The following is a 27,608-nucleotide window of genomic DNA, read 5'->3' on the forward strand; positions in this document are numbered from 1 at the left end:
CAGGTCAAGACGATAGAATGGTTAACTGCACCCTTTCTAATTCCTCTTTTTCAATTGGCAGCGGGGGAAGAACGGCAGTGGTAGAACATCAGCAGACGAAAAAGCATAAAGCCTCTCTGATTGCCCGTGTTGGTATGTCCTCTGTCACCACATTCTTCAAGAAGGTAGAGCATTCCCAAGAAGAATATGGTTTAGCTGTGCAGGAGGGTGTCTTTGCATACAACACTATGCGACACAATCAGAGTTACAGATCTATGGACTGCACAGCACAACTGACACGGAAGCTTTATGAGCCGAAGTTTACATGTGCTAGGACAAAATGTGACGCCATAGTGAGTAACGTGTTAGCAACATGGGCAACTACTGTGGTATCACAGGACCTAGACCAGGTTGAATTTGTGTCCCTGTCCATTGATGCGTCCAATCATGGACATGTAAAGCTTCTGCCAATAGTAGTCAGATATTGTAAGATATATGATGGCAGCACATCTGTTGAAACCAAACTGCTCGATTTTGTTGAATTGAAAGGAGAAACAGCAGAGGAAATTGCAGCTGAGGTCCTGGTGGTCATCCAAAAATGTAACCTGGAAAACAAAGTCATGACATTCTCTGCCGACAACACAAGTACCAACTTTGGTGGACTGAATAGGCTGGGGAGGGTCAATGTCCATACCAAAGTTTAAAATGCTCTGCAGCGGGAGGTGATTGGCTTAGGTTGTCCTGCCCACATCATTCATAACATGGCCAGAACAGCTTTGGATATGATTCCCCTTGATGTTGAGTACCTGCTCACAAAGATATTTTCATATTTTCATATTTTCACCGTCAGAGTAGAAAGACTGAAGAGCTTTTGTGAGCTTGTTGGCCAGGAGTACCATAACATTTTAGGACAGCAATGTTCGCTGGCTGTCCATGCTCCCTGCTCTAGAAAGAGTGCTGAAAATGTATGTGCCATTGAAATCTTTTTTTCTTCTGAAGACAAATGCCTTGTTGTCCTCCGAACAATGTTCGAAGATCCACTGACTGAACTTTGGCTGGCCTTTGTCCATGGAAACCTGACCGTATTCAGTGACAAGATCAAGATGCTTGAAGGCCAGGACCGCTGTGCTGTGGAGTCAGCTGCAATTCTGAGAAACATTGAGGCAAAATTTACTGCAAGGTGTGAAGACAACTTCATTCCAGTTTTGGTCAGAGGACTTCTGAGAGAGCTAGAGGAAAATGGAGCAATGTCTAAAGAGAGCATTCTCAAAACATCACAATCATTCTTCACTACGGCTGTGAACTACTTGCAATCATGGGGAAAGCACACAGATAATCTAAAAGATTTACATGGTCTCCTTTTAAAAAGGCAACCTCAGCGTGAAGAGATCCAGAAGGCAGCAGGCACACTGCAGGAAAAATGCCCCAATGTGACCATCAATGAGGTTGCATTGTTTGACGAGGTTACTGGCCTGCAAGAGTTCCTAAAGGGGGGATTGCTTGAAGAATGGAAAACATCTGAGACAGTAGTCAGATATGGAGCACATTGGTTACCCACTTCAAAGAGAACAACATCCCACACACTAACCTAGCTAGATTAGCGTCTGTTGTCATGTGCTTACCTGAAAGTAATGCACCAGTCGACAGCGTTTTCTCCCAAATGAATGATATATGGACAGCAGCAAGAAATAGGTTCACTGTTCCTACCATCAAGGCCATGCTTATTATGAAGACAAACTTTAACTTCCCCTGCCAGGAGTTCATGGAGAAGCTGGCCAAAGACAGATCAATCCTGAAGAAGATACATTCTTCTGAGAAATATACAGATTAGGTTGGTATAAGTATATTATGTAGTTACCAACATCACCGTCTTATTTCTTTATTATGTTGTTAAGTATTTCACATATACTATTGTCTGTTTTTTCAATTTTGCTCATGTTCTCTTCTGCTCTTATTCTACCCAGACTACCAGGACCACTGAATGGCTGTTCAGATTGGACAGTTCTGTCTCGTCTGTAGTGTTTCCGTAATATACACTGCTCAAAAAAATAAAGGGAACACTTAAACAACACAATGTAACTCCAAGTCAATCACACTTCTGTGAAATCAAACTGTCCACTTAGGAAGCAACACTGATTGACAATAAATGTCACATGCTGTTGTGCAAATGGAATAGACAACAGGTGGAAATTATAGGCAATTAGCAAGACACCCCCAATAAAGGAGTGGTTCTGCAGGTGGTGACCACAGACCACTTCTCAGTTCCTATGCTTCCTGGCTGATGTTTTGGTCACTTTTGAATGCTGGCGGTGCTTTCACTCTAGTGGTAGCATGAGACGGAGTCTACAACCCACACAAGTGGCTCAGGTAGTGCAGCTCATCCAGGATGGCACATCAATGCGAACTGTGGCAAGAAGGTTTGCTGTGTCTGTCAGCGTAGTGTCCAGAGCATGGAGGCGCTACCAGGAGACAGGCCAGTACATCAGGAGACGTGGAGGAGGCTGTAGGAGGGCAACAACCCAGCAGCAGGACCACTACCTCCGCCTTTGTGCAAGGAGGAGCAGGAGGAGCAGTGCCAGAGCCCTGCAAAATGACAACCAGCAGGCCACAAATGTGCATGTGTCTGCTCAAACGGTCAGAAACAGACTCCATGAGGGTGGTATGAGGGCCCGACGTCCACAGGTGGGGGTTGTGCTTACAGCCCAACACCGTGCAGGACGTTTGGCATTTGCCAGAGAACACCAAGATTGGCAAATTCGCCACTGGCGCCCTGTGCTCTTCACAGATGAAAGCAGGTTCACACTGAGCACATGTGACAGACGTGACAGAGTCTGGAGACGCCATGGAGAACGTTCTGCTGCCTCCTCCAGCATGACCGGTTTGGCGGTGGGTCAGTCATGGTGTGGAGTGGCATTTCTTTGGGGGGCCGCACAGCCCTCCATGTGCTCGCCAGAGGTAGCCTGACTGCCATTAGGTACCGAGATGAGATCCTCAGACCCCTTGTGAGACCATATGCTGGTGCGGTTGGCCCTGGGTTCCTCCTAATGCAAGACAATGCTAGACCTCATGTGGCTGGAGTGTGTCAGCAGTTCCTGAAAGAGGAAGGCATTGATGCTATGGACTGGCCCGCCCATTCCCCAGACCTGAATCCAATTGAGCACATCTGGGACATCATGTCTCGCTCCATCCACCAATGCCACATTGCACCACAGAATGTCCAGGAGTTGGCGGATGCTTTAGTCCAGGTCTGGGAGGAGATCCCTCAGGAGACCATCTGCCACCTCATCAGGAGCATGCCCAGGCATTGTAGGGAGGTCATACAGGCACGTGGAGGCCACACACACTACTGAGCCTCATTTTGACTTGTTTTAAGGACATTACATCAAAGTTGAATCAGCCTGTGGTGTGGTTTTCCACTTTAATTTTGAGTGTGACTCCAAATCCAGACCTCCATGGGTTGATAAATTGGATTTCCATTGATTATTTTTGTGTGATTTTGTTGTCAGCACATTCAACTATGTAAAGAAAAAAGTAATTAATAAGATTATTTCATTCATTCAGATCTAGGATGGGTTATTTTAGTGTTCCCTTTATTTTTTTGAGCAGTATATTTACCGCCGAACTGGAAAGGTCCCCGGTTTTAATTTCAGAAATCTGGTCACCTTACCCCAGTGGCAATAAATTAGTAAAATCAAAAGCTTACCTTGACTTGGTAAGAGTTCCAGTGTTGTGCTGGATAGTCATAGCCAGCTAGCTAACATAGCATCCCTCTGTTTGAGCCGGGTGTTTGAGTAACTAAACTAGCCAGCTGCAAGTAAGTGAAACTGAAAGTGAAAAGAAATTACAATCTCTCTCTCTCGCTCTCTTGCTTCTTCATTTTTGAAGAAATCAATTTGTTGAAAACAGTTCAACTATTGTCTTTCTCTCTCTCCGAGTCAACTACTCACCACATTTTATGCTAACATTTAACATTTAACATTTAAGTATTTAGCAGACGCTCTTATCCAGAGCGACTTACAAATTGGTGCATTCACCTTATGATATCCAGTGGAACAACCACTTTACAATAGTGCATCTAAATCTTTAAAGGGGGGGGGATTAGAAGAATTACTTTATCCTATCCCAGGTATTCCTTAAAGAGGTGGGGTTTCAGGTGTCTCCGGAAGGTGGTGATTGACTCCGCTGTCCTGGCGTCGTGAGGGAGCTTGTTCCACCATTGGGGTGCCAGAGCAGCGAACAGTTTTGACTGGGCTGAGCGGGAACTGTGCTTCCTCAGAGGTAGGGAGGCGAGCAGGCCAGAGGTGGATGAATGCAGTGCCCTTGTTTGGTTGTAGGGCCTGATCAGGGCCTGAAGGTACGGAGGTGCCGTTCCCCTCACAGCTCCGTAGGCAAGCACCATGGTCTTGTAGCGGATGCGAGCTTCAACTGGAAGCCAGTGGAGAGAGCGGAGGAGCGGGGTGACGTGAGAGAACTTGGGAAGGTTGAACACCAGAGGGGCTGCGGCGTTCTGGATGAGTTGTAGGGGTTTAATGGCACAGGTAGGGAGCCCAGCCAACAGCGAGTTGCAGTAATCCAGACGGGAGATGACAAGTGCCTGGATTAGGACCTGCGCCGCTTCCTGTGTGAGGCAGGGTCGTACTCTGCGAATGTTGTAGAGCATGAACCTACAGGATCGGGTCACCGCCTTGATGTTAGTGGAGAACGACAGGGTGTTGTCCAGGGTCACGCCAAGGTTCTTAGCACTCTGGGAGGAGGACACAATGGAGTTGTCAACCGTGATGGCGAGATCATGGAACTGGCATGTCCTTCCCCGGGAGGAAGAGCAGCTCCGTCTTGCCGAGGTTCAGCTTGAGGTGGTGATCCGTCATCCACACTGATATGTCTGCCAGACATGCAGAGATGCGATTCGCCACCTGGTTATCAGAAGGGGGAAAGGAGAAGATTAATTGTGTGTCGTCTGCATAGCAATGATAGGAGAGACCATGTGAGGATATGACAGAGCCAAGTGACTTGGTGTATAGCGAGAATAGGAGAGGGCCTAGAACATAGCCCTGGGGGACACCAGTGGTGAGAGCACGTGGTGCGGAGACAGATTCTCGCCACGCCACCTGGTAGGAGCGACCTGTCAGGTAGGACGCAATCCAAGCGTGGGCCACGCCGGAGATGCCCAACTCGGAGAGGGTGGAGAGGAGGATCTGATGGTTCACAGTATCAAAGGCAGCCGATAGGTCTAGAAGGATGAGAGCAGAGGAGAGAGAGTTAGCTTTAGCAGTGCGGAGAGCCTCCGTGACACAGAGAAGAGCAGTCTCAGTTGAATGACCAGTCTTGAAACCTGACTGATTTGGATCAAGAAGGTCATTCTGAGAGAGATAGCAGGAGAGCTGGCCAAGGACGGCACGTTCAAGAGTTTTGGAAAGAAAAGAAAGAAGGGATACTGGTCTGTAGTTGTTGACTTCGGAGGGATCGAGTGTAGGTTTTTTCAGAAGGGGTGCAACTCTCGCTCTCTTGAAGACGGAAGGGACGTAGCCAGCGGTCAAGGATGAGTTGATGAGCGAGGTGAGGTAAGGAAGAAGGTCTCCGAAAATGGTCTGGAGAAGAGAGGAGGGGATAGGGTCAAGCGGGCAGGTTGTTGGGCGGCCGGCCGTCACAAGACGCGAGATTTCATCTGGAGAGAGAGGGGAGAAAGAGGTCAAAGCACAGGGTAGGGCAGTGTGAGCAGGACCAGCGGTGTCGTTTGACTTAGCAAACGAGGATCGGATGTCGTCGACCTTCTTTTCAAAATGGTTGACGAAGTCATCTGCAGAGAGGGAGGAGGGGGGGAGGGGGAGGAGGATTCAGGAGGGAGGAGAAGGTGGCAAAGAGGTTCCGAGGGTTAGAGGCAGATGCTTGGAATTTAGAGTGGTAGAAAGTGTCTTTAGCAGCAGAGACAGAAGAGGAAAATGTAGAGAGGAGGGAGTGAAAGGATGCCAGGTCCGCAGGGAGGCGAGTTTTCCTCCATTTCCGCTCGGCTGCCCGGAGCCCTGTTCTGTAAGCTCGCAATGAGTCGTCGAGCAACGGAGCAGGAGGGGAGGACCGAGCCGGCCTGGAGGATAGGGGACATAGAGAGTCAAAGGATGCAGAAAGGGAGGAGAGGAGGGTTGAGGAGGCAGAATCAGGAGATAGGTTGGAGAAGGTTTGACCAGAGGGAAGAGATGATAGGATGGAAGAGGAGAGAGTAGCGGGGGAGAGAGAGCGAAGGTTGGGACGGCGCAATACCATCCGAGTAGGGGCAGATTGAGAAGTGTTGGATGAGAGCGAGAGGGAAAAGGATACAAGATAGTGGTCGGAGACTTGGAGGGGAGTTGCAATGAGATTAGTGGAAGAACAGCATCTAGTAAAGATGAGGTCAAGCGTATTGCCTGCCTTGTGAGTAGGGGGGGAAGGTGAGAGGGTGAGGTCAAAAGAGGAGAGGAGTGGAAAGAAGGAGGCAAAGAGGAATGAGTGAAAGGTAGACGTGGGGAGGTTAAAGTCACCCAGAACTGTGAGAGGTGAGCCATCCTCAGGAAAGGAACTTATCAAGGCATCAAGCTCATTGATGAACTCTCCAAGGGAACCTGGAGGGCGATAAATGATAAGGATGTTTAGCTTGAAAGGGCTGGTAACTGTGACAGCATGGAATTCAAAGGAGGCGATAGACAGATGGGTCAGGGGAGAAAGAGAGAATGTCCACTTGGGAGAGATGAGGATCCCAGTGCCACCACCCCGCTGACCAGAAGCTCTCGGGGTGTGCGAGAACACGTGGGCAGACGAGGAGAGAGCAGTAGGAGTAGCAGTGTTATCTGTGGTGATCCATGTTTCCGTCAGCGCCAAGAAGTCGAGGGACTGGAGGGTAGCATAGGCTGAGGTGAACTCTACCTTGTTGGCCGCAGACCGGCAGTTCCAGAGGCTGCCGGAGACCTGGAACTCCACGTGGGTCGTGCGCGCTGGGACCACCAGGTTAGAGTGGCAGCGGCCACGCGGTGTGAAGCGTTTGTATGGCCTGTGCAGAGGGGAGAGAACAGGGATAGACAGACACATAGTTGACAGGCTACAGAAGAGGCTACGCTAATGCAAAGGAGATTGGAATGACAAGTGGACTACACGTCTCGAATGTTCAGAAAGTTAAGCTTACGTTGCAAAAATCTTATTGACTAAAATGATTAAAATGATACAGTACTGCTGGCTGGTGAAGTAGGCTAGCTAGCAGTGGCTGCGTTGTTGACTTTGTTTGAATGTGTAGCTGGCTAGGTAACCTCGATAGTTTCAGTACTACACCTTATCATGATACAAAGGCAACTATGTAGCTAGCTAACATAACACTAATCAAGACGTTCCTTTGTAATGTATTTAGTTTCTACAATGCTGCTCGTCGGTAATAGTTGGCTAGGTGTGGAAATGGCGTCGCGGGGGACGAAAATAGCTGGCCAGCTAACCTCGATAATTACTCTAAACTACACAATTATCAAACTATGACAAACTATGACAAAGACAACTTATTGACTAAAATGACTAAAATGATACAGTACTGTTGGCTGGTAAAGTAGGCTAGCTAGCAGTGGCTGCGTTGTTGACTTTGTTTGAAAGTGTAGCTGGCTAGGTAACCTCGATAGTTTCAGTGCTACACCTTATCATGATACAAAGGCAACTATGTAGCTAGCTAACACTAGCTAACCTGGCTAGCTAACCTCGATAATTACTCTAAACTACACAATTATCTTAGATACAAAGACAGCAAAGACAACTATGTAGCTAGCTAACACTACAATAATCAAATCGTTCCGTTGTAATGTATTAGTTTCTACAGTGCTGCTAGTCGGTAGAAGTTGGCTAGCTAGCTAGCAGTTGTTGACTAAGTAGGAGAACGGTGGCGCGGCGGACGAAAATAGCTGGTTAGCTAACCTCGATAATTACTCTAAACTACACAATTATCTTTGATACAAAGACAGCTAAGTAGCTAGCTAAAATTGCTTTCAGTACTAGATTTATTCTCTGATCCTTTGACTGGGTGGACAACATGTCAGTTCATGCTGCAAGAGCTCTGATAGGTTGCATTCCAGACGTCCTCCGGAAGTTGTCATAATTACTGTGTAAGTCTATGGTTTTGTATTGAAGTCAATGTACCAATAGGAGGACGGAAGCTAGCTGTCCTCCAGCGACACCATGGTGCTACCCTGCAGAGTGATGCTGAGGCTACTGTAGACCTTCTTTGCAAAACAGTGTGTTTTAATCAATTATTTGGTGTCATGTGAATATATTTAGTGTAGTTTTATCTAAAAAGGATAACTTTTTACTATTTTTATTTTAATGAAATTCACTGAGGAGGATGGTCCTCCCCTTCCTCCTCTGAGGAGCCTCCACTGACACATTTAGTGTCTCCTGGTTTCCACGCATAGCCTACAAGCCATTGATACAGAATTTTGGAACAGCTACATTTTAAAAAGTCTAATAAATCCATGTAATATAGCCTACACCATCACAATAAATCCATTATTTTAGACAGTTCTAAAGAAACATGATATGAAGAAAATGTAGTCTATTTCAGAAGAACAGAATAGCATACTCTGAGTTGTCCATAAGTTAGGCCCTGATCTGGCTATGCCATATTGCTGTGGGCTACACGAGTTCATTTAGCAGACAAGATTTGCTTAGAATTCTGTGGCATTATTATAAATTATTTTACAGTATGAAGAATACAGTTGCTCATAACTGAATGAAATAGACAGGATATTTTATCCAAATGATTTGAAGGAGTGCGCACATGCGGCTGTTCTGTGTTGAGCGGTTAACAAAGAAAAAGGTCCTCCTATATGCTTAATTTAGAGTTATTTATGCAACTTTAGTTGTGACACAATCATTGGGCTATATATTTAGATTTTTAATACATTCTAAGGCTGCATGATGCGACTCTATTGATGATTCTAAAAGTCTCATGTAAGGCATGAGACTTTTACACACTATCAGTCTCTCATTCACAATTTGACAAGCACTAGATAATGCCTCAAATTTCCCAGCGGCATCCCCTTTGTGTGGCCGTAATGCCCCCTAAAAAAATCCATGCCTTTTGCGGCCAGTGCATATCTCAGTCGCACTGCTCTCTCATATAGCTACATTTTTATTAGCCAATGCTCGTCACATGATCGGGTCCTTCTCATGGGCTTCAAGTGAAGACAGACATCGGGGATGCAGCTGCACGCATCCTTATCCAATTCCGAGGCGCATATTGAAGATGTTGGAAGAACTGCCCACAATTACTTTTCGTCAGCAAACAAGATGAGTAGGCCTAACGAACAGCAAAAATAACTAGCCTATGTCAATCTACTAACCCCATAGTACAAAAATTGACCTATTCTGTGCAATAAATAAATATTCCACAGTTGTGGGATGGGATAGATCCCAAACTAATACAACCACTAGCATCAAAAAACTGTTTTAAGCAATGAGGCTTATGCAACAGATCAGAAATAGCTTATTACCCGATCTCTTAACATTACAAGCGCAGCAATTCACACACGACAGTAGGCTATAAGCGCGAATGTTCCAAAATGCAACTAATTACTGGGAAAACACCATTCTCAGAAGTGCATTTTTATGGTCCAAATGATCTTCCCCAAACTTGAAACTGTGTATGTATGCAATTGTAAAGCAAATGTATGTGCTTAATTTTAAGAGGTTATTTGGCCACTTTAGATGTGATACAAACCTTCATTCACAAGTGATAATATATCATTCATACGTGGTAGGCTAATATTGTCCCCCATCAGACTATTCTTCATTTAATCTTGTCTTTACATACACTAAATAATATATGTGTGAAATTTGTTTTGATTTAGATTGGACCCTTATCATGCATCTGTCTTGAAACATACATGTCATCTATACACTTAAATAGCAAAAGGAGCACATTTTTCCCGTGGTACATTTTCATGACACCCAGGTAGGCTATACTCCTGTTGTAAAGAGAAGCAATGTGCTTTAATATTAGGAAAGTTGAGTAATAAATATTTTATGCCTAGCCTATAGAAGCTGATGGGAACCCCCTCTTTTTAGTAGAGGCCATCGAAACTCTGTTTTCTCACGCAATTGCATAGACAATAGAAATGTTGTGCAACATGAGCTCATGGGCTCTCATGAAGTGTTTGATTCGATTTTCAATTACATTTGCATTGATGTCAGAGTGATTAGAGGGACAAAAGAGTGTTGAGTACCAGGCAGTTAGCCAGTTTGGTAGGCTACTAATGACCAGCAGCAGCATCAGAGCTTGGAGAAGCCTAATTACCGTGACTAAATGGTCATGTGGAATTTGACTGCCATCATGACTCGTGACCTCCGGTCTGGCGGTAATATGGTCACAGTAACAACTCTAGCTATTGTAATTATTTCCCTTTCACATGGGAGATGGGACTTGTAGATTAAGAATCTTAATGATATTTGTCATAACTCTAATTTGTTGACTGGAGCTACTGATAAAACAACAATAGTTCTCCTGACCCACGGTGAAATGCCACTGTGGCAGATGGACGGATGGACAGACGGCCAGACAGAGCAACTTAGCTATCATGTGTTGTTCAACCCCACCATAACGATAATTAGAGGCATTACCAAACATTAGTACACAGTCATTACACAGGGCTTCATCTGTTCCATCAATAAGGTCCCACCGGCTTTTGTCTTGATGCATCAGGCGTCTTTCCAGGACAGGTGTGTGTGACACAGCCAGGTAGCATGTACATGTTTATAATGCCTTCCGGGAATACACCTGTCCGTCTGTCTGTGTGAGATGGTTTCATAGGCTTATGGATGAGAGTAGGGCGGAATCTATACTGTACTACAGTATGTCTAGCTGACATGACACACTAGTCTCCGTCTCCCAGTCTAACTCAGCTCGAGCCATGCCAATAAAAGAGTTCGACAGGTCTCTGAAAGTGTCCGTTACTAAGGACAGAAGGAGAGACTAGTGTGGCATCCACCCTCATCCGTCAGCCCCCCCTCCCCCCACACACACACACACACATGCACACCCTGGTCTTCTCAGCCTGTGGGGATGTGTCTGGTTGAGAATGGTACAGTGCAGGAAAGAGACCTAGCAGACACCACTCATATTTCCAGTAACTGTTCATTGTGACAGTGATTAGTGTCTGTAGAGACAGTCACCCCCCAAGAAGGGCTTAATGTCTGACTGGGAACCCTCCCCCGACTTCATGTATGCCTTTGAAGAAACACGTACATGACCATACAAGCATATGTGCAGACTGGCAGGGAGGGACACACAGACCCAACCCACATACCGCGACGCAACCAACAGAACCACACAGACCCGGACAGAAACAGCAACACAATCCAAACACTTACTGCAAATACTTATACAAATACACGCACTTACATTGCATATTGCATTCTCCCACCACATATGTACACCCATTTCCACTGTTTGCTTTTCACAGATTAACTAACCATCAGTAACTGATGCCAAGGTGACAGCATAATGGGTTTTGCAGGTAATGGTTATGTCATTATGTTTGTGTAGCAACAGCAAGTGACGCCGGAGACCATGATGATTTACATTATGTACAATGTATTTCAGCTTTACACAGTTTTTTGACTCAGTTGACTTTCAGTTGGTGGAGGTTGTGAACTTAGTAAAAGTTATCTGTCTGCCTGTCTGTCAGTCAGTCCTTTTGTAAAACATCTCAGATTTGTGAAAGAGACAGTCCAAACCCATAAATAACACCCTATGTGTCTGAGTTGTCAGACACAAAGGTAACCTAGCATTGTTGTAGACTACATGCCTACCTACATAGCAGTCATCACACACGCATATGAACAGGCGTAATGATCTGCTCTGACATGCCATTATGCTCATGCTCATGCTTTGTAGTGGACAGGGGAGCTTCATAGTTTTACAAAATGTGTTAAGTATTTTGTGACTATTTATTTTTTACTCTTGAAGTGTGTTAGATAGTTACTGAATGTGTGTGCTGTATTTGAGGTAAAACAAAAAAGAGAAAATTATGACTAACCTTTATTTCAGTCCTTACAGAAGTTCATAGAATACAAACAGACACATGTCGGAAAACAAAACAGAAGAAATGCAATTCAAATGAGAGAGAGATCTACTGTATGGACAACTTGTTCCCTAAATCTAGAAATACATAGTTTCATACACAAAGCAAAACCTTTTATTAAACAACAACCATGACAGAGGAGGGGACACAACCGAGGGACTTCTTAAAATGGATGCTGTAGCAGACATCCCATTCACTTACAGTACACCTCATTATCTCCAGACATGGGGATGAGGTAATGCAGGATACTCCAGAGAGAAACAGAGAAGACTAAGACTCTGATGGGAATAAAACAGACGTCCATGTTAGTGTGAGCCCTTTACGGCCAGTGGGTTGGCTGGCCCTTGTGTCTGACGAAGGCTTGTCAGGTGTTAGGAGTGATGAGGAGGATGAAGATGATTGTGTCCATCTCACTTCTTCTTCACTTGTTCCTCTATCTGCTCCACCTCGCTGGACTCATCCACCACCTTGCCGTTGATCATGGTCTGTGTCACCACCTTCACTATCTTCCTGGTCCACACCTCTGGCTCTTCTGCAACGCAACGAGAGGTAGCGGATGAAGAAGAAGAAGGGGATGGGTTACCGAATGTCACAGGGTCACACTAACACTGTGACACAGGCTCTGGTTTGTAACACAGCCTATGAACTTGCTAGCTTGCCGTTGTTGACTTACCTACTGCTTACGAATGAGTTACGGAGTCCATAGTCTATCAAATAAAGTGTTACCGAAGGGATTGAGTGAGTCACAGGCTTACATTAAGACGTAGTTACAACATTGCGGCTTACAGTATATTTGTACCTACTGTGGTTGCTAGGGACAGATGTGTTTTGGGCGTTTGCTTTGTTTGCAGGTTTATGAAACAAACTGTCATTAGTCTGTAGCCACGGCTCTTGACTTCAAATCAAAGTTTATTTGTCACGTGCGCCGAATACAACAGGTGTAGACCTTACAGTGAAATGCTTACTTACAGGCTCTAACCAATAGTGCGAAAAAAAAGGTGTGTGTGTGTAGGTAAGTAAAGAAATAAAACAACAGTAAAAAGACATTTGAAAATAACAGTAGCAAGGCTATATACAGATGTCGGTTAGTCAGGCTTACTCAGGTAGTATGTACATGTAGGTATGGTTAAAGTGACTATGCATATATGATAAACAGAGAGTAGCAGTAGCGTAAAAAGAGGGGGTTGGCGGGTGGTGGGTGGGACACAATGCAGATAGCCCGGTTAGCCAATGTGCGGGAGCACTGGTTGGTCGGGCCAATTGAGGTAGTATGTACATGAATGTATAGTTAAAGTGACTATGCATATATGATCAACAGAGAGTAGCAGCAGCATAAAAGAGGGGTTGGGGGGGGCACACAATGCAAATAGTCCGGGTAACCATTTACCTGTTCAGGAGTCTTATGGCTTGGGGGTAAAAACTGTTGATGCCAGGGTGGTGGAAGCAGCACAGAATCGAAGTTGTACATTTGATTCTGACATAAGGGAACGCCGCTGACCCTGCTTTGAACGTGTAGTGTAAATAGCAGTTTGCTTTTGTCAGCGAGCAACTTGGCCTGGAGTACCTTACCTTCACTCTATACAAGTCACCAACAGTATCTACACACGCTAGCCTAGGGACGTTTCCTTGCGTAACCGCTCAGAGTATGGTAAAGTTGCTCGTAGACGCTGATCTTGGGTTAGTTTAGCAGTCCCATACGTTAAAGTAATATATGGCCTTATCCACCACACTACCAAAAGTATGTGGACACCCGCTCGTCGAACATCTCATTCCCAAATCATAGGCATTAATATGGAGTTCGTCCCCCCTTTGCTGCTATAACAGCCTCCATTCTTCTGGGAAGGCTTTCCACTAGCTGTTGGAACATTGCTGCGGGGACTTGCTTACATTCAGCCACAAGACCATTAGTGAGGTTGGGCGCTGATGTTGGGCAATTAGGCCTGGCTCGCTTTGTGCGTGGGGTCATTGTCATGTTGAAACAGGAAAGGGCCTTCCCCAAACTGTTGCCACAAAGTTGGAAGCACAGAATCGTCTACAATGTCATCATATGCTGTAGCGTTAAGATTTCCCTTCACTGGAACTAAGGGGCCTAGCCCGAACCATGAAAAACAGCCCCACATCATTCCTCCTCCACCAAACTTTCCAGTTGGCATTATGCATTGGGGCAAGTAGCGTTGACCTGGCATCCGCCAAATCCAGATTTGACCGTCGGACTGCCAGATGGTGAAGCGTGATTCATCACTTCAGAGAACGTGCTTCCACAGCTCGAGTCCAATGGCGGCGAGCTTTACACCACTACAGCCGATGCTTGGCATTGAGCATGGTGATCTTACGCTTCTGTGTGGCTGCTCGGCCATGGAAATCCATTTCATGAAGCTCCCGACGAACAGTTCTTGTGCTGACATTTGTGTGTGTGTTGCAACTGAGGAAAGATGATTTTTACGCACTTTAGTACTCTGTGATCCCGTTCTGTGAGCTTGTGTGGCCTACCACTTCGTGGCTGAGCCATTGTTGCTCCTAGACGTTTCCACTTCACAATAACATCAGTTACAGTTGACCGGGCCAGCTCTAGCAGGGCAGAAATTTGACGAACTGACTGAGCTCTTCATTAAGGCCATACTACCACCAATGTTTGTCTATGGAGATTGCATGACTGTGTGCTCGCTTTTATACACCTGTCAGCAACAGGTGTGGCTGAAATAGCAAGATCCACTAATTTGAAGCAGTGTCTACATACTTTTGTATATATAGTGTATGTGTATTCCTTTTCTATTGAAACATAGTACATGATTGTTAACTTTTATATCATCTGAGGTTAAGATAAATGCTGAGAAGGTATATTTTTTAAATACAAGTCAATATATTAGTTAGCATGACTATTCAAATACAGAGGATGTATTATGTTACTGTACTTAGTTACAGTACTTTATAGTTTTTTACAGCATCTGAGTGAAATATTGATGTTTTGCAGATCGAAATTCACCCAGGCTCGAATGTTACTGGCCCAAAGAAGGTCTGTTTGGCGGAGTTGTCAACCATGATGGAGAGGTCTTGGAGTGGGCAGGCCTTCCCCAGGAGGAAGAGCAGCTCCGTTTTGTTGAGATCATGGCTAGGAGGGGCTCGGCCTTGGGGGTGAGGAAGTAGCTTTCTCAGGCTCAATAGAATTGAGTCTCCAAGTTCGAAGAAGATCCAATCACATTGAGTCATTTTTTGGGGATCTCCAACTCAGAATGCACATATAAGGATATGCACATATAAGGATAACAATGTAGAAAATATTAAAAATAAAGAAAAACCCTTGAATCAGTAGGTGTCCAAACTTTTGACAAGTACTGTATGTATTATTTGTAGCATTGTGCAGCTAAGCCAGAGTCATCTTCAGACCTAACTCAAATTTAAATATCTAGCTGTCCTTATGACTTTGGATAATTATTTGACACATTTAACTTATTTCATTTGAACAATTGTTGGAGGCAAAGCTAAAATGGGAGAATATGGGGAGAAAAAAGAAGTGACCGCCGTAATTGGTGAGTAGGTTTTTGTTCATCGATTGCAAATAGGCATTTTGACAGTGTGAGGGCATCGTCATGACATTGTTTTAAAAATAATATGACTTATAAGTGACTCATGGCAGAAAGAATGGTGAATATGATTCCAGACACAGACATGGTTTAATAAAGGGATACTGAGAGATTTAGAGATTTAGATTGTTTTTCTACTTACCCAGAGTCAGACGAACTCATGGAAACCATTTTTTTGTCTTTCCATGCAGTTTGGAGATTTTTGAAGTTAGCTCACCACAATTACTAGAAGTCTCCCACGGTAGCCAGCTCCTCTTAAAGACCTTCTAACGACTCCAAAGCTGGGTGGTTGGTCATTTATAGTCTTACAAAGCTATACGTAGTAATCGATATTTTACAAATGTGTTAATTTTACTGATAATCATAAGCAACGAGATTCTATCCACTCCCTCATTCCCTGTCCTGTTTTCTCTGTCCCATGGTCGCATAGAAATCGCAGCGTTGTATCTATCTTATTATGGTGTCTGTGTGCGCATGGGCAGAACCATTGAGACAGATACAACGTTGCGATCTGCTGGCAACTGTACCAGCAGACTTTCAGCAATTGTGCTAAGCTAACGATATGCTAACTTCAATCATCTCCAAACTGCAGAGACATAAAAATCGTATTCATGAGATCATCTGACTCTGGGTAGAAAAGTAGAAAAACAACCGAAATCTCAAAATCTCGCAGTATCCCATTAAAAATGAATACAACATAACAGGGTTGGGGTCAATTTCAATTCATAAATTGAGGATGTTAAAGGGATAGTTCCCCTTTTTACACCTTATTGTCAGATGGCTAACAAAAAAACTATGGGGTGATGGGGCAATTAGTCAAAGTTCAATGTTTGTGGCCAAATTCCCTCAAGTTAATAGCGGCTATTTAAACAACTCTGAATCATGAATTACAGTTTCTCTTGGCCCTTGGACTACTTTCAGGGTAAGCCTTTTACTGAGGAGTGGCTTCCGTCTGGCCACTCTACCATAAATGCCAGATTTTTATTTTCTTTTATTTTCTTAACTAAGCAAGTCAGTTAAGAACAAATTCTTATTTACAATGACGGCCTACCCCCCGGCCAAACCCTCCCCTAACCCGGACAATGCTGTGCCAATTGTGCTCCGCCCTATGGGACTCCCGATCACGGCCGGTTGTGACACAGCCTGGGAATGAACCAGGGTGTGTAGTGACGCCTCAAGCACTGCAATGCAGTGCTTAGACCGTAGGTGTCACTTGGGAGTATAGCTCCTGATTGGGGGAGTGCTACAAAGATGGTTGTCCTTCAGGAAGGTTCTCCCATCACCACAGAGCTCTGGAGCTCTGTAAGAGTGACCATCGAGTTCTTAGTCACCTTCCTGAGAAAGGCCCTTCTCCCCCGATTGCTCAGTATTGCCGGGCGGCCATCTCTAGGAAGAGTCTTGGTGGTTCCAAACTTCTTCCATTTAAGAATGATGGAAGCCACTGTGTTCTTGGGGACCTTCAATGCTGCAGAAGTATTTTGGTACCCTTCCCCAGAACTTTGCCTCTGCACAATCCTGTCTCGGAGCACTACGGACAATTCCTTCGACCTCATGGCTTGGTTTTTGCTCTGATATGCACTGTCAACTGTGGGACCTTATATAGACAGGTGTGTGGCTTTCCAAATTATGTCCAACCAATTAAATGTACCACAGGTGGACTCCAATCAAGTTGTAAAACATCTCAAGGATGATCAATGGAAACATGATGCATCTGAGCTCAATTTCAAGTCTCATAGCAAAGGTTCTGAATACTTATGTAAATTAGGTATTTCTGTTTTTATTTTTCATACATTAGCAAAAATGTCTAAAACCTGTTTTTGCTTTGTCATTATGGGGTATTGTGTGTAGATTGACGAGGGGAAAAAAACGATTTAATACATTTTAGAATAAGGCTTTAACATAACAAAATGTGGAAAAAGTCAAGCGGTCCTAATACTTTCCGTCCGAATGCACTGTATATGCCCATATAAAGCACAAGTAATATACACATAGAGATGGAGAAGGGAAAATTGGAGATTGACAAATTCTTAACCCTAAGAATTTGTTCTTAACTGACTTGCCTAGTTAAATAAATGTTTTTAAAGTTTTTAAAAAAGGGCAGAGGGAGGAGGGAAGAGAAACAAAATATTGAGTGGGTGACCAGGGTGGGTCCATGCAGTCCATTTGAGAGGTTAAGGTGAATTGAAGTCTCTCTGTGTGAGAATGAATTAATAGTATTGTTATCACATGCCATGGATGGAATCCCCTCATGTCACACTGATAAAGAAAGTCTCTCCATCCAGGTGAACGGTCACAGCTGAAATCAACCAATCAATGTGTTGCTGTGTGCTGAATGAGTAATGCCAAGCTTTGATGTTTGCTTAGGTTAGCCTGTGTCAATTAAGAAGTGAGAGTGTAGCAATGTGAAGTTAATATACTGATGATACTCACTTTTTGGTGTGGGAACTTCTTTAATCCTGAATGAATAAAGGAAAAAACAAGGTCAGAGTTAAAAAGTGCACAATTACTTGGGCTGAAACAGGCAGAAGATGTTACCATGTATGGTCATCAATTGGCTGGTTTACCAGGAAAGAGCAATTCTCTGTTAGACTCAACTCAACAAAGCAGATAATGTAGTCCTTTGAGAGGAGAACTAGCCTGTGTCACGTGTGCTCCCTCCCTCAGCTGGCTCGATAGGCTCCCACGCCTCAGCTGGTGAACAGCTTCCCGTGCCTCGACAGAGGCAACCGGGGAGGTCTCAGCCGGCTCATCAGGCTCTCGCGCTTCAGCCGGTTCGTCAGGCTGATCCCCGGGATCGTCCCTTTGGTTGGCGTCCTACGGCACACCTGTCACCATCGTTACGCGCACCTGTGCGTCATCAGATTCACCTGGACTCCATCACCTCCTTGATTACCTGCCCTATATATGTCACTCCCTTTGGTTCCTTCCCCAGGTGTCATTGTTTCTGTTTCCTGTCTGTGCGTTGTTCGTGTTTCATGTTTTGTTTATTAAATGATGCACTCCCTGAACTTGCTTCCCGACTCCCAGCGTACACGTTACAGCCTGGATATACAGTACTCACTAAGTATCCCTTAATGTCTTCTTACTGTAGCACAATCATGTTCTGTTACTCAGTTGGTAGAGAGAGCATGGGTCTCTTGCAACTCCAGGATAGTGGGTTCGATTCCAAGGACCAGCTATATGTAAAAATGCATCCACCCATAACTGCAAGTCGCTTTGGATAAAAGCGTCTGCTAAATGGCATATATTATCATGGTGACTCACATCTCCTCTCCCTCCAGTAGTCTTCTGTATGTTGCAATCTCCATCTCCAGGTTCTGCTTGATGCGGAGCAGCTGTTCGTAGTCTGTCTTGTTGCGCTGCAATAAAACACAATACAATAGGATACAATACAACTCGATTGGTCCTTTTGTTCCAGTAAACAGCATAAATATATACAGGTCCGCCTCCTTAGCCGCTGGGCTACCAGTAAGTACCTGCATGTCCAGACGCAGCTGAGACAGGTCCTCCTCCAGCTGGGACAGCGTGGCCTGCAGGCGCTCCATCTCCAGGCTGTACTTCTGACCTGTCTCACTGAGGTTACCCTCCAGAGCTGCCACCTGAGGGGGAGATGTTGTTGATGTCCGCGTGCACATTGTTCAACTAAGGTCTTTGTTGACCTCTGAATATGACTGTTAGAGAGCTACTGCATTTCAGGGCTCTTTACGTAACAAATTCTTCTCCCACCCAAGGTTAGGGGAGGTGAGTGATATTTGCTGTCAACGTTAAGGTTAACATGGGTGGGAACAAAGGGTGAGATCTTAGTGATACTGTATCTTTGAGTGCCATTGTATTTTTTAAGTTCCCCAGTGGAACATAACCCATAGAGGAAAGGTTCCTTCTTGCTATGTGTCACCTACTTATACAGGCTCTCAAACTGTATATTTAAGTTCCCCAGTGAAACAACCCCACAGATGAAAGGTTCCTACCTGTTTGTACAGACTCTCCAGCTCTACCTCCAGGGTCTGTAGGAAGCGTCGTCTCTCTACCAGCTCACTCTGAACTCCCCTCAGAGCCTCGTTAGACTCCTTCACCTCGTTTTGCACCGTGTCCAGCTGTAACACACCACACACACGTTCCTGAACGCTGTAGGCCATGTTACTAGATACCAGACCTGCATTCAAATACCTGGGTTCACCTGGATATAATATCTATGATACGCCTGAATCGTAACTTGAGATACATATGCAATGTCAATGGGAGATTTGCATGAAAATTCTAGTCACACGCACACATCTCAAGTTACAAATAATCAGCCTTGAGAGACAGTAGTGGCTGGTTTCTGGCATGCTGATGCACCCAACAAGCCAGTCCCCAACTGACCTTCTTGAGGTACCACTGCTCAGCCTGGTCCTTGTTCTTCTTGACGATGCCCTCGTACTGAGTCCTGAGCTCTGACATAACTGTGCCCAGGTCAGGTCCACCACGGCCTGAGTCCACCTCCACGTTAACAGTTTGAGCAGCAATATGGCCCTTCATAGACTCCACCTCCTTCAGAGAGACAATCAATCAATTACAGTGAGGGGAAAAAATATTTGATCCCCTGCTGACTTTGTACGTTTGCCCACTGACAAGGAAATGATCAGTCTATAATTTTAATGGTAGGTTTATTTGAACAATGAGAGACAAAATAACAACAAATAAATCCAGAAAAACGCATGTCAAAAATGTTATAAATTGATTTGCATTTTAATGAGGGAAATAAGTATTTGACCCCTCTGCAAAACATGACTTAGTACTTGGTGGCAAAACCCTTGTTGGCAATCACAGAGGTCAGACGTTTCTTGTAGTTGGCCACCAGGTTTGCACACATCTCAGGAGGGATTTTGTCCCACTCCTCTTTGCAAATCTTCTCCAAGTAATTAAGGTTTCGAGGCTGACGTTTGGCAACTCGAACCTTCAGCTCCCTCCACAGATTTTCTATGGGATTAAGGTCTGGAGACTGGCTAGGCCACCCCAGGACCTTAATGTGCTTCTTCTTGAGCCATTCCTTTGTTGCCTTGGCCGTGTGTTTTGGGTCATTGTCATGCTGGAATACCCATCCACGACCCATTTTCAATGCCCTGGCTGAGGGAAGGAGGTTCTCACCCAAGATTTGACGGTACATGGCCCCGTCCATTGTCCCTTTGATGCGGTGAAGTTGTCCTGTCCCGTTAGCAGAAAAAACACCCCCAAAGCATAATGTTTCCACCTCCATGTTTGACGGTGGGGATGGTGTTCTTGGGGTCATAGGCAGCATTCCTCCTCCTCCAAACACGGCGAGTTGAGTTGATGCCAAAGAGCTCCATTTTGGTCTCATCTGACCACAACACTTTCACCCAGTTGTCCTCTGAATCATTCAGATGTTCATTGGAAAACTTCAGACGGGCATGTATATGTGCTTTCTTGAGCAGGGGGACCTTGCGGGCACTGCAGGATTTCAGTTTTTCACGGCGTAGTATGTTACCAATTGTTTTCTTGGTGACTATGGTCCCAGCTGCCTTGAGATCAATGACAAGATCCTCCTGTGTAGTTCTGGGCTGATTCCTCACCGTTCTCAGGATCATTGCAACTCCACGAGGTGAGATCTTGCATGGAGCCCCAGGCCAAGGGAGATTGACAGTTCTTTTGTGTTTCTTCCATTTGCGAATAATTGCACCAACTGTTATCACCTTCTCACCAAGATGCTTGGTGATGGTCTTGTAGCCCATTCCAGCCTTGTGTAGGTCTATAATCTTATCTCTGACATCCTTGGAGAGCTCTTTGGTCTTGGCCATGGTGGAGAGTTTGGAATCTGATTGATTGATTGCTTCTGTGGACAGGTGTCTTTTATACAGGTAACAAGCTGAGATTAGGAGCACTCCCTTTAAGAGTGTGTACCTAATCTCAGCTCGTTACCTGTATAAAAGACACCTGGGAGCCAGAAATCTTTCTGATTGAAAGGGGGTCAAATACTTATTTCCCTCATTAAAATGCAAATCAATTTATAACATTTTTGACATGCGTTTTTCTGGATTATTTTGTTGTTATTCTGTCTCTCACTGTTCAAATAAACCTACCATTAAAATTATAGACTGATAATTTCTTTGTCAGTGGGCAAACGTACAAAATCAGCAGGGGATCAAATACTTTTTTCCCCTCACTGTACATCAGTTGTCACAAAGTATTTCACAGTAACCTGGCCTAGGACCCCCAAAGAGCAAGCAAGACAGGAAATAGAAACTGTTAGGCATCCGTGTTTTATTTGTGTTTCAGTTTCTAACATATTTTTCCCCCGTGTTTTTCTCTATGTCATCGTTTGCATGATTTTTATGAATATTCTCTGTTTGTTTATTAGTCCTCCAAAGTGTGTGTTCTCCAGTGAATTCTACACCCCATAAGAGAGAAGGCGAGACCCTCTACTTTATTAACATCCTCTCCATAAATACTTGATGGAGTTGAACTCATGTTACTCCTAGTGTGTGCCTTGATCACTGTTCCCTCCCACTATGCCCTTTCTCTGTGTGTCACATACAGCCTAATAGATAGAACATATGGTACCACTGCATTGGCACCACACACCACACCCTGCTTTCCAAACATACCCAGCACTTCTGGTGCCAGTCATTGACTTAAAAGACACACACCATAGGAAAACAAGAAGGGTTGAGCCTACACACACTTGCAAGCGCCGCACTGCACACACACATGCACACACACACATACACACACACACATCATTCTACCCCTCGCCACAGACAAGTAGTACAGGTGAATTATGTCTTCACACAGGTCTGAAGTGTGCCTATTCAGAACAGAGCAACCAGTGAGCAAAGATGTTATCAGAGGGGCCTCTATGGAGACTTGAGTAAAAAAATCTAAGACCTGAGTTACTCTCTGGCTTCATGTTGCTTAACACAAAGGGACCTCCGGTGTTGGGTTTCAGACTCCGAGCAGGTTCCAAGCTTCCCAGGGCATCCCAGCTTCCCAGGGGGATGCAGAGTGATACCACCACCGGTGCAGAAAAGAACAGAGGACCACTCTATTCTCCTCCTTCATTGCTTCCCCTCTCAGACCACTTATTCTATTCTGTGGTCTTCGTGATTATCCAGCTAATGGCCAGCTAGAAGAGGAATGGTGACAGAGGACATCCTTGTGTCTCTCCAGTCAGAAATACCTCCTCATACCAGGAGACCAGGGAAAACTCTGGGTTCGAGTGATAGCGTTATGACCTGGCCTAAGGATGAACACCTGGCCCCACTATCTCAATGTGCAAAACGAGTTGAAATTACATAGTGATGACATAACGTCAACTAGTTTTGTCTGCTGGGATATCATCATCCTTAGGGGAGTTGTCCTCTTACTTTGTTACTTTCACGCTTTTGGATAAATAAAGCCCTGATCTACGGAGCTATCTCCTCTTACCTCCTCATGGTTCTTCTTCAGAAAGTAGAGCTCTTCCTTCAGGCTGTCCAGGTCTCCTCTCTGGGACATGATGATCTGCTCATGGTCCACCTTGGCCTTCTTCAGGGCCAAGCAGTCCCTCTCCACAGACTGGGACATGCACATCTCTGTCTCCCACCTGGGAGGGAGGGAAGAGATTGGGAGAGATTGCGAAGTGAGAGAATGGAAGTGAGAGAATGTGAGAGCTTGGGTGACTAAGACTTTAAAGAATTCATTACACACAGGAAGGGAACATGTAAACTTGAAAGAAGGGGTGGGGTGAAGGAAGGCGGGAGGCCGGGAGTGCAGTCACAGGACTAATCGCAGTTGCATACGCATATGCACAAGCACACACTGGCACACACGCAGTTACACATGTAAGTTCCCAAATGTTTGTCTACTAAGTGGTGTTTGCATGGTGCCAGTCAACATGTCCTGTAGACTACAAAAGACACGTACAGTACACACTGGCCTTTGCCTAAACATACACCTGCAAACCTGCTTCACGCGCTTTACCTGTTGCAGCCTTCGCCTGAAATTAAACAGAGCTACAGATGTACTGAACAACAGAAGCAAAGATGCAAAGACATGACAAACAGAGAGGTGCACGGCACCAGTCTCGACACTCACTTAATCCTGAAGTCGTCAGCTGCAAGTTTAGCATTGTCAATCTCCAGCATGAGGCGAGCGTTCTCCAGTGTCTTCCTCCTCACCTGAGAAAAGACATGGTCAGCATTCAACTTTTACATATCTACTACATACTAGTAAGATTTTACAGTTGAACGTTTCTATCATCGCTCATACTTTCACTGTCACCTATAAGGTGCATTTGCCCTCACTGACAGAAACACTGACTCCAGAAACATCCTAGAGAGACTGGGTAACACACTCCATACGTGGCCTTAGTTTGACCAATCTTTAACCCACAGTCTGCTGTGTCGGTCTAGTGTAGGTTAACTAAAAAGTAACATTTCCACTAATGTTAAACTCCTATTAAATAGAGTGTTGGAAACACGTACGTGTATGGCCACACGTGTATGTGCCATGTGACTATCCAGGCTATGTTTACAATGTATAAATCCATATCATGACTCATACATAGACACAGTGTGTCCTTGTTGTACATGCTGCAAGAGGTAAGATAAGGACATGAGGAAATTACATGGGGTGAGAGAAAGGGATCATGGGAAAGTAGGGACGTTGGGAACCCACCTCCTGTTCCACCTGGTGGGCCTGGGCCATCATGGTTTCGAAGTCGTGACCTTTAGGGATGCGCTCAATCATTATCTGCTTGATCCTCAGCTCCAGATCTGAATTGGACTTCTCCAGTGAGCGCACCTTAGAACAACAAGAAGTTTATTGTCCATCATCTTTTAATACCTGCAAGTGTCTTGCTCAAGGGCACAACAGCAGGAAATGGCATCTAGTATATTGATACCAGTAACTCTCTGGTTGCCGGCTCACTTCCCACCAGATTTCCAGCGGATCTGGGATTTGAACCAACAACCCTTCGGTTGCTGACCAGCTTTTCTAACCTCTAGGCTACCTTCTGCCTACCTTGTCCAGGTAAGTGGCCAAGCGGTTGTTGAGGCCTTGCATGGCCTCCTTCTCGTTGGTATGGTTACCCAGCTGCCCATTGAGGTTCAAGGTGACGGGCTGGCTGTTCATGTCATGGCTGACGGATGCAGAGCGGGTCAGGGGGCTGGCGGAGGCAAAGGACACAGCAGCTCTGGAGTGGGCACGGCCACTGTCTCTCAGAGATAGACTAGAGAAGGAGGGCTGGCGGCCCACAGAGAAGCTCCGCAAAGACAAACTGGAAGACATGACGGCTCTGTGTGAGAGATGACAAAGAGGAAGAAGACCTAGTTGAAACACATACAGTATTTGCTAATAACATTATAAAACGTGAACATGGAATTAAACTGAATAGGATTTGGTCTTTCACTATATCATTCAATCTGAGATGTAGGCTAGACTTAAAAAACATGACAGATGTGGCCAGTGGTGGTTCTAGCTTGTATGGCTCCCTGGGTGAACCCCCCCTTCAGCGCCTCCCCCAACAACAAAAAAAGCACCATTCTGCACTAACTGTAATTTAAAACTTTTGAAATATACAAATATATACAAAAATAAGACTCATAAATATCAAAAGAAGTAACAAAGACAAATAGAAACAAATTGTAGTATATAAATACAAATTAAAAAGATAATCAAATTATTACACTATTACCTTATTGCTAACAAAAAACACACAAATAAAACTAAATTGCACAAACCCTATATCACACAAATAGACAAATAGAATAACACACTTATAAAGAAGAGAACATGTTTGTTACACTATTGCGCTTTAAACAAGGAACACACAAACTAAATTGCACAACTAATTGCATTACTAATTTCATTAGTACTGTACAAAGTTAGAGGTGCGTTGTTTGATAGATTCTCGGGCTTCTAGTGGGGAGACCTGAGGTCAATCTACCCCCCCCCCATCTCGTACTTCTGAGTGGGAGACCTTCCCAGGCAGTAGCCTGCCTAGCTCACAAACTAGAATAAGGGTGCCCACTCCAACAAGGTTAATTAACCCACAGTCCCACATGGTGACATGATATCATTGCACGTGACGTGCAAATGAGCGATGGAAAACCGATCGCGCAAATGTCACCATTCTGAATATTTTTTTTCTCATTTTTTTTTTTTTTTGTGCGTGCGCCCCGTGCCGCCTTGGGCAGCATCTTGTGAAAGCTTTGTGTCAATTATTTATTCTTACAACATGCAAATAATTATTTTAGGCACACAAACCTTTGGCTAGGGTCCAAAATGGTAATTTTCACCCATGCAGGAGCCAAAAGAACACGCAGCCTGTGGGCCATTTTGAATGAGCCCACCGTTGTTGTCTATTCAAACTTAAAGTCAACCACAGACTGATAAAAAATGCCAATGGTTGACTGGTTACCCAGCTGCCCATTGAGGTTCAAGGTGACTGGCTGGCCATTATAACTACGAAACTGTCTGAGCTCCACTCAAGCATTACTTTATCCAAGTTCAGCGTACAATCATCAACATGTAAATGACTAATCCTCTATCAGAAGAGCTTCCCAAGAACTGTGAAGAAAACCCTCATATCTTACATTACTATTTTTAATTGTTATTGTTCATAATATATTCCTATATTTGTAGGTCTTTGTCAATAACCAATAAGAGAAATCACAAAAACAAGAACTAACACGAGGGCAGAGTTATGTGGAGGCTCTGTCTAAAACAGAGCCTTACCTAGTGACTGAGTAGTTGCCTAGTATTGTTTAGTGCCAAACAGATATTCTACACAGCCACTGGGCTGTTCAATAGGGATTAGTGGGCTCGCGAACCGCTCTCTGTCCTCTCTGTCACATAATACTCTGAGTTTCTCCCACCATCACCAGGACTAAACATTAGAAAAAATAAAACATTCCTTTGTTGTGGATGAGTAGAGAAATGTATAGAAGCAAAGTGACAACAGTATATAAAATATATCTAGAGGGGGAAAAAAAAACAAAGATGGATCATTGAAATATTATAACTTAGTTAAAAAAAAGAGATTTGAGTCATTACACATTTACAGTTTTCAAAATGTACAGTTTTCAAAATGTGTCACACAAACGTATGTATCTTTCATCTTTTTGATATTTGATTAGTGTGTTCAATAAGAAGCAATTAAATTAAAACACATACCTGGATTATGTTCTCTTCAGTGAGAGAAAGAGGGAGAGAGGGATCCTGGAGAATGGATCTTGGGGAATGGATCCTGGGGAATGGATCCTGGGGAATGGATCCTGGGGAATGGATCCTGGAGAATGCTGTCTACCTTGAGACCGATGCTACAGCTGAATTTATATGGAGACGAGACAGGGGGAGAGGCCACGTAACGTGTAAAGTAGGTGGAGCCTCTATAAGACATCGGAGTCCTTCTCTCCTGTGGGTAGGTAGGTAACCTGAACTTCACTCAGGAAAGTAACATCAAATATTCAACAATGTGTTGAAAGAAGGAAAGGGATTTGGTCTAATCAAACAACAGAAGGCTATGTACATTCTAAGGAGTTCTAATGTGTGTTATGTCAATTCTTAAGTGTACAGAAGGTGTTTGGCTGTTGATTCTGAGGAGTTATTGAGGCGTGTGATTGTATTTCAGACCTTTGAGGCTACAGAGAGTTGACTGCTTGGTTAGTCATCCTTATTTGGTGGTTTGGCATTCCCTCACTTCTTATCAATGTAGTCACCCAAAGTCACACTCCCATGAGGATCTAAAGATGCTGATCCATTTAATAAAAAATAAAAAAAATTCTACCAATGCTAAAAAATGTAACACACAACAATGAGAGAGAGAGAGAGAGAGTCAGAGAGAGAGAGTCAGAGAGAGAGAGTCAGAGAGAGAGAGTCAGAGAGAGAGAGTCAGAGAGAGAGAGTCAGAGAGAGAGAGTCAGAGAGAGAGAGTCAGAGAGAGAGTGTGGGTTTCCTGGTCTTCGTGTTGGTGTCCTTCCCCTGTCTCTCC

The 27,608-nt window shown here is 44.5% G+C and overlaps 1 protein-coding gene across 1 annotated transcript; it reads right to left on the minus strand.

The window, feature by feature from the left end:
* Positions 1–12,003: 12,003 nt before the first annotated feature.
* si:ch211-243g18.2 (Keratin, type I cytoskeletal 18) lies at positions 12,004–26,897 on the minus strand. The gene is made up of 11 exons (NM_001140503.1): positions 26,792–26,897; positions 24,638–24,911; positions 24,293–24,418; positions 23,711–23,793; positions 23,063–23,219; positions 20,003–20,170; positions 19,609–19,734; positions 19,117–19,239; positions 18,905–18,999; positions 18,071–18,096; positions 12,004–12,591 (listed from the first exon to the last, which is right to left on the minus strand). Exons 2-11 carry the CDS (start codon positions 24,902–24,904, stop codon positions 12,470–12,472), a joined length of 1,293 nt encoding a protein of 430 aa, NP_001133975.1. The 5' UTR covers positions 24,905–24,911; positions 26,792–26,897; the 3' UTR covers positions 12,004–12,469.
* Positions 26,898–27,608: the final 711 nt, after the last annotated feature.

Source organism: Salmo salar, chromosome ssa01 (genome assembly GCF_905237065.1).
Source record: "Salmo salar chromosome ssa01, Ssal_v3.1, whole genome shotgun sequence".
NCBI classification, from domain to species: domain Eukaryota; kingdom Metazoa; phylum Chordata; class Actinopteri; order Salmoniformes; family Salmonidae; genus Salmo; species Salmo salar.

Coding starts and splice junctions, on each gene's coding strand:
- si:ch211-243g18.2 (NM_001140503.1), bottom strand. CDS start 24,904: ATGTCTTCCAGTTTGTCTTTGCGGAGCTTCTCTGTGGGCCGCCAGCCC. Junction 19,735..20,002: donor AGCAGTGGTACCTCAAGAAG/GTCAGTTGGGGA, acceptor GGTGTGTTACAG/CTGGACACGGTGCAAAACGA. Junction 19,000..19,116: donor AGCTGCGTCTGGACATGCAG/GTACTTACTGGT, acceptor GTTTTATTGCAG/CGCAACAAGACAGACTACGA.